The 12,457-nt window shown below is 47.2% G+C and overlaps 1 protein-coding gene across 3 annotated transcripts in view; it reads left to right on the top strand.

The window, feature by feature from the left end:
• The window catches only part of PDE6C (phosphodiesterase 6C), a 119,560-nt gene extending 108,222 nt beyond the window's left edge, over nt 1-11,338 (top strand). For all 3 annotated transcript variants that reach the window (XM_073555832.1, XM_073555833.1, XM_073555834.1), the window contains one exon: nt 10,389-11,338. In XM_073555832.1, the coding sequence (XP_073411933.1) occupies nt 10,389-10,444 (56 nt within the window). In that variant the 3' untranslated portion in view covers nt 10,445-11,338. The remainder of the gene's footprint in view (nt 1-10,388) is intronic.
• Nucleotides 11,339-12,457: the final 1,119 nt, after the last annotated feature.

Raw genomic sequence — 12,457 nt, 5'->3', positions numbered from 1 at the left:
ACCAGAATGGTGACCGGTCTGCAAACCCTGTCTTATGAGGAAAGCTTGCAGGATTTGGGAATGTTTAGTTTGAAAAAGAGAAGACTGAGAGGAGACTTAATAGCTGTCTACAAATATCTAAAGGGCTGTCACATTGTAGAAGGATCAACTTTATTCTCATTTGCACAAGGAAAGACTAGAAGCAATGGGATGAAACTGAATGGGAGGAGACACAGATTAGATATTAGAAAAAACTTTTTGACAGTTAGAGTGATCAATGAGTGGAACAAGCTGCCACGAGAAGTGGTGAGTTCTCCTTCAATGGAAGTCTTCAAACAGAGGCTGGACAGACATCTGACTGGGATGATTTAGCGAATCCTGCTTTGAGCAGGGGGTTGGACCAGATGGCCCAGGAGGTCCTTTCCAACTCTACGATTCTATGATTCTATGATTCTAACGTCTTCAGCACCAAAGGAAACCAAATTTATTTAATATGAGATCCAAATAAACAGGCTAAATGGAATATCTGCAATTCACAATACACAGTGATCTTCTACACCCACATTTATCAGGTTGTCGTGACACACTTGTGAAAACAGTATAATGGCAACTAAAAGTGCTCCAAGCAGTATAATGGCCACACATAAAGCTCCATAAAGAATAATGAGCCCCACATTTAAAAAATAAAAATACTCACTTCTCCTTGTTCCCCCATCCATCCAGGATGCCGATACAGTTGAAAGTGTGATGTTGGGCTGGCCAAATATACTCACCCTGTGGGACAGGTTTGTCATATGTGGTCTGTAGCCAACCATGGTGCTATCAAAAAGACCCCTGTGATTCCAAAACCATCAACAGTTTGCACATAATTTGCATCTTTTAAAACTTATTCAAAGGCCCATGCTTTATTGGTTTTTCACTATGCATATTACGGATGCAAGACCCCGGTCATAGATTTACATGGGTTCGATACCGGACCTTAATGAGTGAGATGCATAAACAATATCTGCAACATCTTTGCAACTAATTTCATAAAGTTATTTTAAGGATCTTCTACATCAATTGTTCCTCTACAGTCACAGAATAAGAGGTGAAAGAGCAGGCGCTGATTCCAGGAACGTTAGCCTACATTCCAGACATGTTCAGCTCTGTTTCTTCTCACTAGGTGTATAAAAAATAACACAAAGTCATACCTAAAAGTTTTTCATACATAGTTACATAAGTTGGAAAAAAAAACCCAGGTCCATTAAGTTCAACCTTTCTCCATCAGTTCTACATCGTCTATCACTAGATTATTTATAGGCCAAAATGCTGTTTATTGTGAGAAAAGTATCCTGCCCTTTTATATATGCTGGTATACTTGTGCAGCACGAGTCAGTATCAGTAATATGGACATTATTTTATCCGTTTGCTGGAAGTGTTGCAGTGTCCGGATATTCTACAGATCAGGACCGGCAGTTTTGTATTTTCAGTGTATTTTCTAACTTTGTTTCGCACAGGTCTTGTATCACTCCAGAAAGCACATTTTTTGTTTACTCTGGTGGCCAAATAGTTATGAAAAATAATTTTAACAAGTTTTTCTTTTTAGGACTGTGTCAAGCTAGCTGGGTCATGTCAACCTTACTCACTTTTTCTTTTGGCAGAGAATACACAGTAAACATTAGCCAATGACATATCATTAAAAAAATTAATGGAAGCTATTAATGGGGATCTTTCAGCACAAAATGACTGTTCAAACCAAGCACAGGAGCTCGGTGTCCCCTTTGTGTGGCTAAATATACAGTGCAGCTTTCCAAGTACGGTACTTGTTTCTCCATCTATCTCCACCCTTCGCTGGCTCTCGTAAAGCAAGAGCAGTCAATCAAGGAAAAGGAGGTGGAGATGGATGCAATATAAGGAGGGAAGGCTGACCCACACCAAGGGTGCGCCAAACTCTCGCTCTTGGTTTGAATAGTCTTTCGACTCCTTTTAAATGTGACCATAAAATGGACTTCAAATCTAACCTCAGAATATGATGACGGCAGTTGAAACCTAGGATTGACCAATAAAATGGAACATGCTATGATTTTTAGGTCCCCATAAAAGATGCAGTCAGCCAGTGAATGATCAGGGACAATAATTGACCCATATAAAAGGGCCTTTTTGCTCAGTATACTCAGCATAATGGAGAATTACAGAAAATCTGTCACTAGGGTTATGCAATGCAATCTGAAAGCAGTTTGATGTAGGGGCAGATACCTTGATTCCAGCAAAGTGTCACTTACACGCCCTGACAGAAGTTATGTCGCTTATCCATGTAATGTAAATAAAAGCTTATAACCTGACGCTAAATTCATCCATTGGTTGTATAAATTATTCTTTTGAAAGCTGAAACCCTCCGAAATGTGGTTTAGGTTAAGAAAATAAATTGGCATCAATGCAGAAATATTGATCATTTATTGGACACAGAATGGTCAGATTTTGGCAAGACAGAAGTTTTGCCGGCCACAGAAAGTAATGTGATATTCAAACAAATAATTAACTTAAAATACAAATATATGTTGCGTAACATTGGTGAATGAAGTTGTGGTGTTATTAGAGTCATATTTAATATTTTGTGTGACTTCCATGAGCTTGAATGACTGCATCCATGTGGTTCAACAATGATTCATATAATTTATTAATGAAGTCATCAGGAATAGCAAAGAATGTGTTAGGCGTCGGATTCCTGAGACTGCACGACAGGAATCCAGAGGTATACATCCAGAGGCATACATCCAGCGGTCTACCATTCCTCTCCGACCGCTCTGGGACTTGCACAGCAATGTCGGCGATCCAGCCACTCTGCTCAGACTCGCTCTCTGGCTCTGGTTGTTGCTGCCACCTCTGGGCCAGCAATGGTAGCGCAACCTGCTTTGCAGGAGATCGCTCCAGAGTCTAAGTCCTCTCACTGTGCTACTAGGCATGCCTGCAGGACGACCTCTCAGTGGAGATCGGGGGTCACGTGCTCAGGTCCTGTGTCGGATCTGATTGGTCCTTCTCAGAGGACTGGAAGGTCCCGGAAGTGCATGGCTATAAAAAGCCCGCATGGCAGCTCGGCCATGCGCTAGTGTAAACTTATCTGCTATGTATGTATGGTGACGAATGCATGTGTCTGGTGACTGACTCATTGGAAACCCCTACCCTCTTATACGAATGGTGACAGAGTGTTGTTTCAGTCAGTGCCAGGTTGTGGCAAGCTACGCACCACTGTGCTCTCCGCACCTTATGCTAGCGTCCGACAGTGTCCGGCTCTCCGGCGCTGTCGTTTAGCGGCCGTAGTTTCCGCCGCGCTGCTGTCTGCAGCACCTATTGGCGTTCGCGACTGCGACGCCACACACCGGCGTGTCCTGTGGAGTTAACAGGTCCGGCGTCTATGCCTTATTTACTCTAGGGCGCCTCTGTGTACTTAAGAGTCTGCCCTAAGCACCTCGGGTGACGTTAACCCGAGCGCAGTACTTCGCCATCTACCTAGTCTGCCGTTATCCAGCAGCGGTCCTTACATCTACCGCACGGTGGACCCCGGGCGGCGAACGCACCTTCTATCATTTGTATTTGGTGTGTTCCGCCATCCCTAACATTACACTAGCGCCAGGGTCTGGCTGGTAATGGCAGACCTGCAGCAGCTGCAGCGCTACATTCGGCAGCTGGAGAGCAGGTTGGCGGCTATTGAGAGCACCACCTCAGCAGCGAATGCTGCGCTAGCCGCTGCTCAGTCGCAGAGGCTGTCTCACGCGTGCCCGCACTTACGCCCACGCTGACAATTTCTCGCCTCCCGCTTCCCGACAAATTTTCGGGTGACAGCGCCACCTGTAGGGGATTCGTGAGCCAGTGCTCTATTCAGCTCGAGTTACTGGCTGGACGGTTTCCTATGGAGCGGGCTAAGGTGGGGTTTATTGTCTCCCTTTTGTCTGGCAGGGCATAAGAATGGGCTACGCCATTGTGGGAACGTGATGATCCCGTGGTTCAGGGTGCTGCTCAGTTCCTCGCGGCCCTGAAGCACGTCTTTTTGGGGCAACGGATCATGCACGATACCTCTCTCCAACTATTATCCCTAACACAAGGGTCACTCTCGGTCAGCCATTATGACCTCCGATTCCGGACACTGGCTTCCAAGTTAGAGTGGCCGGACAAAGCATTAGTTCCGGTGTTTTGGAGAGGATTAGCAGAGCATGTAAAAGACGCTCTAGCAACCAGAGGTTCCCACGAGTCTGGAAGGAACTGATTGCTGTCGCCACCCGCATTGACCTCCGGTTTACGGAGCGCGGGATGGAACGTGCGCAATCCAGACGTAGGGTTAACTTGGCTCCCACCTTCACCGAGCTGCTGAGGTATCCCGCACAGGAGCTCTCATCCTCCGAACCTATGGAGGTGTCTCACACCGGCTCTAAGCCACGACCGATGCGAAGCTCCGTGCGTTGTTACCAGTGTCGACAGTTTGGTCACCCGGCCAGCATGTGCCCTCAGCGGTCGAAAAAACGACCACGTCCAGTGGCCGTAGGTGGTGGTCAGTCCAATAGAGAACCCTTTTCACCCAAACCGGTATTCCGGGGCACTTTAGATAGTGGGTCCTTCACCTGGGAGGCAGAGGTTACCGTGGATACCGGGTCCGAGGGGAACTTTATGTCCTCGACCTTCGCCCAAAAACACGCTGTTCCACTGGTGTTACTGCCCCAACCTCTGACCATCAGGGTGGTTAATGGTGCATCTTTACCTTCTCAGGTGACCCACCAGACAGTCCCACTCGGGCTTTCAATCTTACCCTCTCATCGTGAGACTCTGTCCCTGCTCATTTTACCAGATGGCATCGACCAGGTGCTTCTTGGGGTTCCCTGGCTCCGTTGCCACTCCCCTCATATTGATTGGGTCGCGGGGAGTATACTCGGTTGGAGCAAGGCTTGTGAGGGAAGATGCCTGAGGGGCAGTGTTCAGGTAGCTTCCACTGAGGTGCCCGCGGATCTCTCGGCGCTGCCTAAACCCTACCACCAGTACGCGGATGTCTTCTCTAAAAAATCTGTGGAGACGCTCCCGCCGCACCGTCCATATGATTGCCCAATAGATCTTCTGCCAGGCACAGAACCTCCGAGAGGCTGTGTGTATCCACTATCACTCTCTGAGACGGAGGCTATGTCTCAATATATTCGGGAGAACCTGGCTAGAGGTTTTATCAGAAAGTCGGTGTCGCCGGCTGGTGCAGGGTTCTTCTTCGTACAGAAGAAGAGTGGAGAGTTGTGTCCCTGCATTGACTACAACTGTCTCAACTCCGTTACGGTCAAAAACAAATACCCTCTCCCGCTGATCTCCGAGTTATTTGACAGGTTGCGAGGGGCCCAGATCTTTACAAAATTAGATCTGCGAGGGTCACACAACCTGTTCCGCATTCGCGAAGGAGACGAGTGGAAGACAGCCTTTAATACCAGGGATGGCCACTACGAATATTTGGTCATGCCCTTCGGCCTTTGTAATGCGCCCGCTGTCTTCCAGGATTTCGTCAACGACGTCTTCCGCGACTTGCTCTCCACCTCGGAGGTGGTCTATCTGGATGATATCCTCATCTTCTCGCCAGATTTGACCACCCACCGGAGAGACGTCTGCAGGGTCTTCGACCATCTGCGGGTGAACTCTCTTTTTGCCAAGCTGGAGAAGTGTCAGTTTGAGCAGGATTCCTTGCCGTTCCTGGGCTACATCATCTCGGCCCAGGGGTTGGCTATGGATCAGGCCAAACTGCAAGCGGTAATGGACTGGCAGGAACCCCATTCACTCAAAGCAGTGCAGCGCTTTTTGAAGTTCGTCAATTATTACCGTCAGTTTATACCTCATTTTTCCACACTGGTAGCTCCTTTGGTTGCTCTCACGAAGAAAGGAGCTAACCCTAATGCTTGGTCTGAACAGGTCTCCAAGGCCTTCTCGTCTATAAAGTCTCACTTTGCTGGCGCTCCCATCTTATATCATCCCGATGTGGATAAACCATTTATCTTGGAGGTAGATGCGTCTTCCGTCGGTGCAGGAGCAGTCCTTTTCCAGAAGGATGCTCAAGGTTGGAAGCATCCTTGCTGCTTCTTCTCTAAGACCTTCTCACCGGTGGAGAAGAATTACTCCATCGGTGACAGGGAGCTGCTAGCAATGAAGTTGGCCTTTTCCGAGTGGAGACATCTCCTGGAGGGAGCTCGGTTTCCCTTCCAGGTGTATACGGACCATAAGAATTTGGTCTATTTACAAACGGCCCAGCGCTTGAACTCTGGTCAAGCTAGATGGTCGCTATTCTTTTCCCGCTTTCGCTTCACCTTGCACTACCTCTCAGGAGAGAAGAATGTCCGTGCAGATGCTCTCTCATGCTCGGTGGTTTCAGCAGAGGAAGGAGAGGCTGAGCCACAGCTAATTCTCCCGTCGGAGAGCTTTACGACCGTGGCTCCAGTTGCGCTCGAGTCAGTGCCACCTGGCAAGACCTTGGTGCCTCGACTACGGCCTGAGGTTCTCGCCTGGGCACACTCCTCCAGGGTGGGTGGTCACTTTGGCAATAAGCGGACCACAGAGCTTCTGGCAAGGTCATATTGGTGGCCGCACATGGCTCGAGACATTAAGGAATACATACAGGCATGCGTCTCGTGTGCACGGAACAGATCCTCCAGAGGCCGGCTGGGTTATTGTATCCCCTGCCAGTGGCGGATAGGCCTTGGGAGATGGTTGGCATGGACCTCGTGGCTGGTCTGCCCAAGTCTGGTGGCAGTACAATCATCTGGGTGGTCACCGACCATTTTTCTAAAATGGTGCATCTGGTGCCACTCGCACGGTTGCCTTCCGCTCGTGGTCTTGCCACACTGTTCATAAAACATGTATTCCGTCTACATGGCATGCCGGACAAAATTGTTAGTGATCGAGGTCCCCAGTTCGTGTCTCGGTTTTGGAGGGAGCTCTGCAGTATACTCAGCATTGAGGTAAACCTGTCCTCCGCATACCATCCTGAGACAAACGACTTGGTCGAGAGAGCCAACCAGACCTTGGTCACGTACCTGCGCCATTTTGTCTCTGCCAGGCAGGATGACTGGGCATCTTTCCTACCATGGGCTGAATTTGCCCTGAACAATGCAGTGGCTGATTTCACTGGACAGACGCCCTTTCTTCTAAACTACGGCCAACATCCACGCGTCCCTGTCCCGATGCCTGTGTCCTCCGCTGACTCCAGGGTGGCAGACTGGGCACTGGAGGCTCCTGACATTTGGGATTGCACTCAGGATGCTATCCGTGCTTCCAAAGAAAGGATGAGGGTGTCCGCTGACATGCATCGGCGACCCGCTTCAAGCTTCTCTCCCGGCGACATGGTGTGGCTCTCTACTTGAAACATCAAGCTTCGAGTCAAGTCCACCAAGTTCGCACCGCGTTACATTGGACCTTTTAAGGTTCTCGAGCGGATTAGCTCGGTGGTCTGCCGCCTGGCTCTTCCTCCACATCTAGCCATTTCGGACGTTTTCCATGTGTCCCTCCTCAAACCAGTTCATATGGTCCGGTTTTCCGAGTCATGTCGGGTCATCAGACTTGTCGTCTGACGAGTTCAAGGTTAACGCCATTGTGGGGCGCAGGACTGTCCGTGGCAAAAAGTTTTATTTGGTGGATTGGAAGGGTCATGGGCCGGAGGCTCAGACCTGGGAGCCGGTGGAGAACATCCATGCCCCGTTCCTGATTGCGGCCTTTGAGCGAAGTGAGGCTCAGGGGGGGCCCTAGGAGGGGGGGTAATGTTAGGCGTCGGATTCCTGAGACTGCACGACAGGAATCCAGAGCCATACATCCAGCGGTCTACCATTCCTCTCCGACGGCTCTGGGACCTGCACAGCAATGTCAGCGATCCAGCCGCTCTGCTCGGACTCGCTCTCTGGATGTTGCTGCCACCTCTGGGCCAGCAATGGTAGCGCAACCTGCTCTGCAGGAGATCGCTCCAGAGTCTAAGTCCTCTCACTGTGCTACTGGGCATGCCTGCAGGACGACCTCTCAGTGGAGATCAGGGGTCACGTGCTCAGGTCCGTTGTCGGATCTGATTGGTCCTTCTCAGAGGACTGGAAGGTCCCGGAAGCGCATGGCTATAAAAAGCCCGCATGACGGCTTGGCCATGTGCTAGTGTAGACTTATCTGCTATGTATGTATGGTGACGGATGCATGTGTCTGGTGACTGACTCATTGGAAACCCCTACCCTCTGATTATAGGAATGGTGACAGAGTGATGTTTCAGTTAGTGCCAGGTTGTGGCAAACTATGCGCCACTGTGCTCTCCACACCTTATGCTAGCGTCCGACAGTATCCGGCTCTCCTGCGCTGTCGTTTAGCGGCCGTAGTTTCCGCCGCGCTGTCTGCAGCACCTATTGGCGTTCGTGGCTGCGACGCCACACGCCGGCGTGTCCTGTGGAGTTAACAGGTCCGGCGCCTACGCCTTATTTACTCTAGGGCGCCTCTGTGTACTTAACAGAGTCTGCCCTAAGCACCTCGGGTGACGTTAACCCGAGCGTAGTACTTCGCCATCTGCCTAGTCTGCCGTTATCCAGCAGCAGTCCTTACATCTACCGCACGGTGGACCCCGGGCGGTGAACGCACCTTCTATCATTTATATTTGGTGCGTTCCGCCATCCCTAACAGAATGCAGTCTTACATGCATCCCAGAGTTCATCTAGATTCTTTGGGTTTGTTTTCCAAGCGTCCTCTTTCATCCTACCCCAAACATGCTCAATGATGTTCATGTCTGGTGACTGGGCTGGCCAGTCCTTGAGCACCTTGATCTTTTTTGCCTGGAGGAACTTTGTTGTAGAGATGGATGTATGAGATGGGGCACCATCCTGCTGGAGAATTTGACCCCTTTTACGATTTGGAATATAAGAGGTGGCTAATACTTCTTGATATTTTAGGCTATTGATATTGCCTTCCACCTTGCAAATGTTTCGAACACCCCCAAACTGAATGTAACCCCAGACCATGATCTTTCCACCACCAAATTTAACTGTTTTCTGGGTGTATTTTGGATCCATACGGGCTCCAGTAGGTCTCCTGCAGTATTTGCGGCAGCTGTGGTGTAATTCTTCTGAAGATTCATCAGAGAAATCCACCTTCTGCCACTTTTCCAGCGTCTATCTGTTTAGCAGTCTGTGGGACTTTGCAAATGCCACACGGTTTTTTGTCTTTTGTTTAGTGCTGGCTTCTGGGCACTGATTTGACCATGGAGGCCATTTCGAGACAGAATCCTACAAACTGTTCTAGTTGACACAGGGACTTGAGGTGACCAGGCCTGTTAGAAGCTCTGCTGCAGTGGAAGAGGGGCTTGCTTTGGATTTTCTAACTAACAAACGTTCCTCCTGAGCAGTTGTCTTGCGGGGTCTGCTGGACCTGGGTTTGTTAAACATCTCCAGTCTCTTCAAATCTTTTTTTTAATTCTTTGTACTTGACGCTGACACACATTAAAGGTGCCAGCCACCTTTGCAGTGGATCTGTTCTTCAGCCTCTTGATAATCCAGGCTTTGGTTGCAGTTTGGATTTTTGGCATGTTGTCAGAGCTCAAGTTGCAGCTCAAGTGAAGGTCTGGGGTGCTGGGTTTCTTTTTATACACACCCACTAATTAACCGATCATTTACTGAGCACAGGGGAGGATGTAAACTAGGATTGGGTGCATTATATGACCAGGCGACAAAACTTTTGTCTTGCCGAAATCTGACCATTCTGTGTCCATTAAATGATCAATATTTCTGCATTGATGCCAATTTATTTTCTTAACCTAAACCACATTTCGGAGGGTTTCAGCTTTCAAAAGAATAATTTATACAACCAATGCTCTGTAACTTGCCAGCCACAATTTTTGAGTAGGGCGACTCCTCTATATCTACATTCTGCCGCATTATATGTGATGGAGCTTCCTTTACCGCACTTTCCAGGGAGCAATTTGCATTGACTTGCCTGATTGAACTAAAACTACACCTCTCTGTTATGGCTGCTTGCAGTGTGACAGACAGGAGAGCAGGAGCAGAGAGACAAAGCTTCGCTCCCACTTCCTGCATCTGTCTAGAGGTGGATTATGCTGGACAACAGGCAGTGAAGAGCAAGACAAACAGAAGGAAGACACTGGGACCATTTGAAACTAGGTTATCAAATATTCTGGCATCTACCATATCACTTTGAAGTCAGAATAAGGCAGTTTTGTACATGAAAACTGGCACCAAAATACAAATATATTGTCATGTGATGAATTGCAAGACTTGTGCGTATTAAATGTTCTGTCAAGACAAAAATGCAGAAATTGCCAGAAGGGAAGGAGTGTTAAAAATGATTTATAGAAAAACATACGTTCAGAAATCTATAACCACAGGGGGCAAACTGAATCCTTTGCCGACTTTTAACATTCCTCTTTGTTTTTTTACTAGACACAGAAGGTGGAGAGAACGGACCAAACAAGTCAAAAACATGTACAGTTTTGTAGAACAAGACACCAACAAGGACCCTAAGAGACTGAGAGCAAAACTACGCCGTCCCCAGATGGGAGGGTGACCGGGAGTAGAATTTAGCATAGTCGTGAGGAATCTATTTTTATGTATTGGGTGTCAACTGCTATTAAAACCCTGGTGACTTCAGAAGGATTTACTGAAGTTGTGTTCTTAGGGTGCTGAAGAATAAACCATTTTGTAATATATACATAAAAAAACAAAACAAAATGTTCTGCCATAGCAGTGAGTCTAGCAGCACATTAATGGCCACACACCGTAAAGAACCTTTGGCCGGGTGAGCACGCTAATCTTAATGGCGAGAGGGGAATAAACCACGGTGGGATTCTACCGGCATCAGACTTGCAGGGAAAAGGCTATGCAGGGTAGTGCAACACAGCGCCATCCAAAGTGGTGTGTTACAGTTCCCAGCACAGTGGTTAGATGGCGCTACGCAGGAAAACCTGGGAAGGATCTACATAGATTTAAGGGGTGGAACAGGATTGGAAAAAAACAAGGTCTACTTTTTTGTTTTCAGTGTCATTTTTTTTATTCTGGACAACATTGGCAGTTTGTGGAACCAAAAAGTGAACCCTTCTTTCTATCTACTCCTGTACAACCCCTTTAATTAGCAATGCAGCACCTTCATTCTAAGGATCGGTGGCAATTTCATCACTCAGACCTCCACCGACCACAAAGTGATGACATATCTTAGCGATATACTGTACCACTTATAGGAGTGGAAAAGCCCCATTAAATGTTGGCCTTATGTATATAGGGACAACCTTTAAAGGGATCGCTAGGTTTTTACTTTCACCTGTTTTTACCTCAATTTTGTTCTCACAAAGAAACTTACTAATTATTGAAAAATAAATAAAAAATCTGCATTTAAAGCCTGTGGGTTAGTTTGATGTTTTTCTACTTCTCCTTGCAGCATGTATTTACAGTAAAGCCATAAACTTGTCCTTATATAAAAGTTATGGGTAATACGTGTAGGATTTTTGAAGGGTCCATCAGATTTCTCCCTACTTATAAGGTTTGTGTCAAATAGGGAATTTATTCTCTATCCATAAGAAAGGGGAAAACTCCTCCACCAATCCAGAAAATGGGGCACTTACGCTCCAATCAGATGGGACTTTTCAAAACCCCATTTTTGGGATTAGTGGGGGTCCCAGCAGTTGGACTCCAGCACCCAGGAAGTTACCACCATACACAGGAAGACTTATCATTCTAACTTGGCACAAATCCTTTAAAGGGGTTGCCCACAATTCTTTATATAGCACTGCGTGCTTACAATTGCTCATTTTGCCTTTCTACTCAGTTAATTCTTCTCTTCTCTCTGTAGAAACAGGAAGTCTCTTGTCCCTGCATTTATCATTCCCCTCCTGACCCAGCTGTTCTCTCTTCATGCTCCCGGGGATTTATGACTCATACAGGGAAAATTGACCTCCTGTTTCTACATAGAGCTTAGAAGGATTCACCTCGTTGGTAATTAATCACGTGATGTCATAGACCTAATGGAAAAGAGAATTATCTGTGTAGAAAGGCAAAATGAGCAATTGTGAGTACACAGAGCTATATAAAATGACTGCAATAAATCAAGAGGGTAAAAATTTTGATGGTAGGAGGGGGCTTCTTTAAATGCTTGTAATTGGGGAGGTCAATAATTTTTGCAACAGAGTTTCATTAAACATTTTGCCCCCCTACAGCCGCTGTATTACACAGCCTATTGCTGGCAGCAGAATGCGGTAATGGGGTTGGTCACATTATCTTTACTTTATCTGATGTGTTGGAGACATGATTTTGTGCCACTTACCTACAGTGCAAAATTTTTAATGAAATCCAATTGCAAAAATTATTTTTTTAACTCCAATTGCATGCATTTAAGAAGGTGGACAAAAAGTTAAACTTCTAATGACATAGTGGACTTAAATTTCTTTATGTCTCAGAGCCGACTTACCATTGTTAATAAGACCATGTTTAAATCTTAAAGGGGTTTCACACTACTGGAC

The sequence above is a fragment of the Dendrobates tinctorius genome, unplaced genomic scaffold (genome assembly GCF_039654945.1).
Source record: "Dendrobates tinctorius isolate UK_male_01 unplaced genomic scaffold, ASM3965494v1 ptg000230l, whole genome shotgun sequence".
NCBI lineage: Eukaryota > Metazoa > Chordata > Amphibia > Anura > Dendrobatidae > Dendrobates > Dendrobates tinctorius.
The sequence above is the reverse complement of the archived record's forward strand: the minus strand, read 5'-3'. Positions and strand labels throughout refer to the sequence as shown.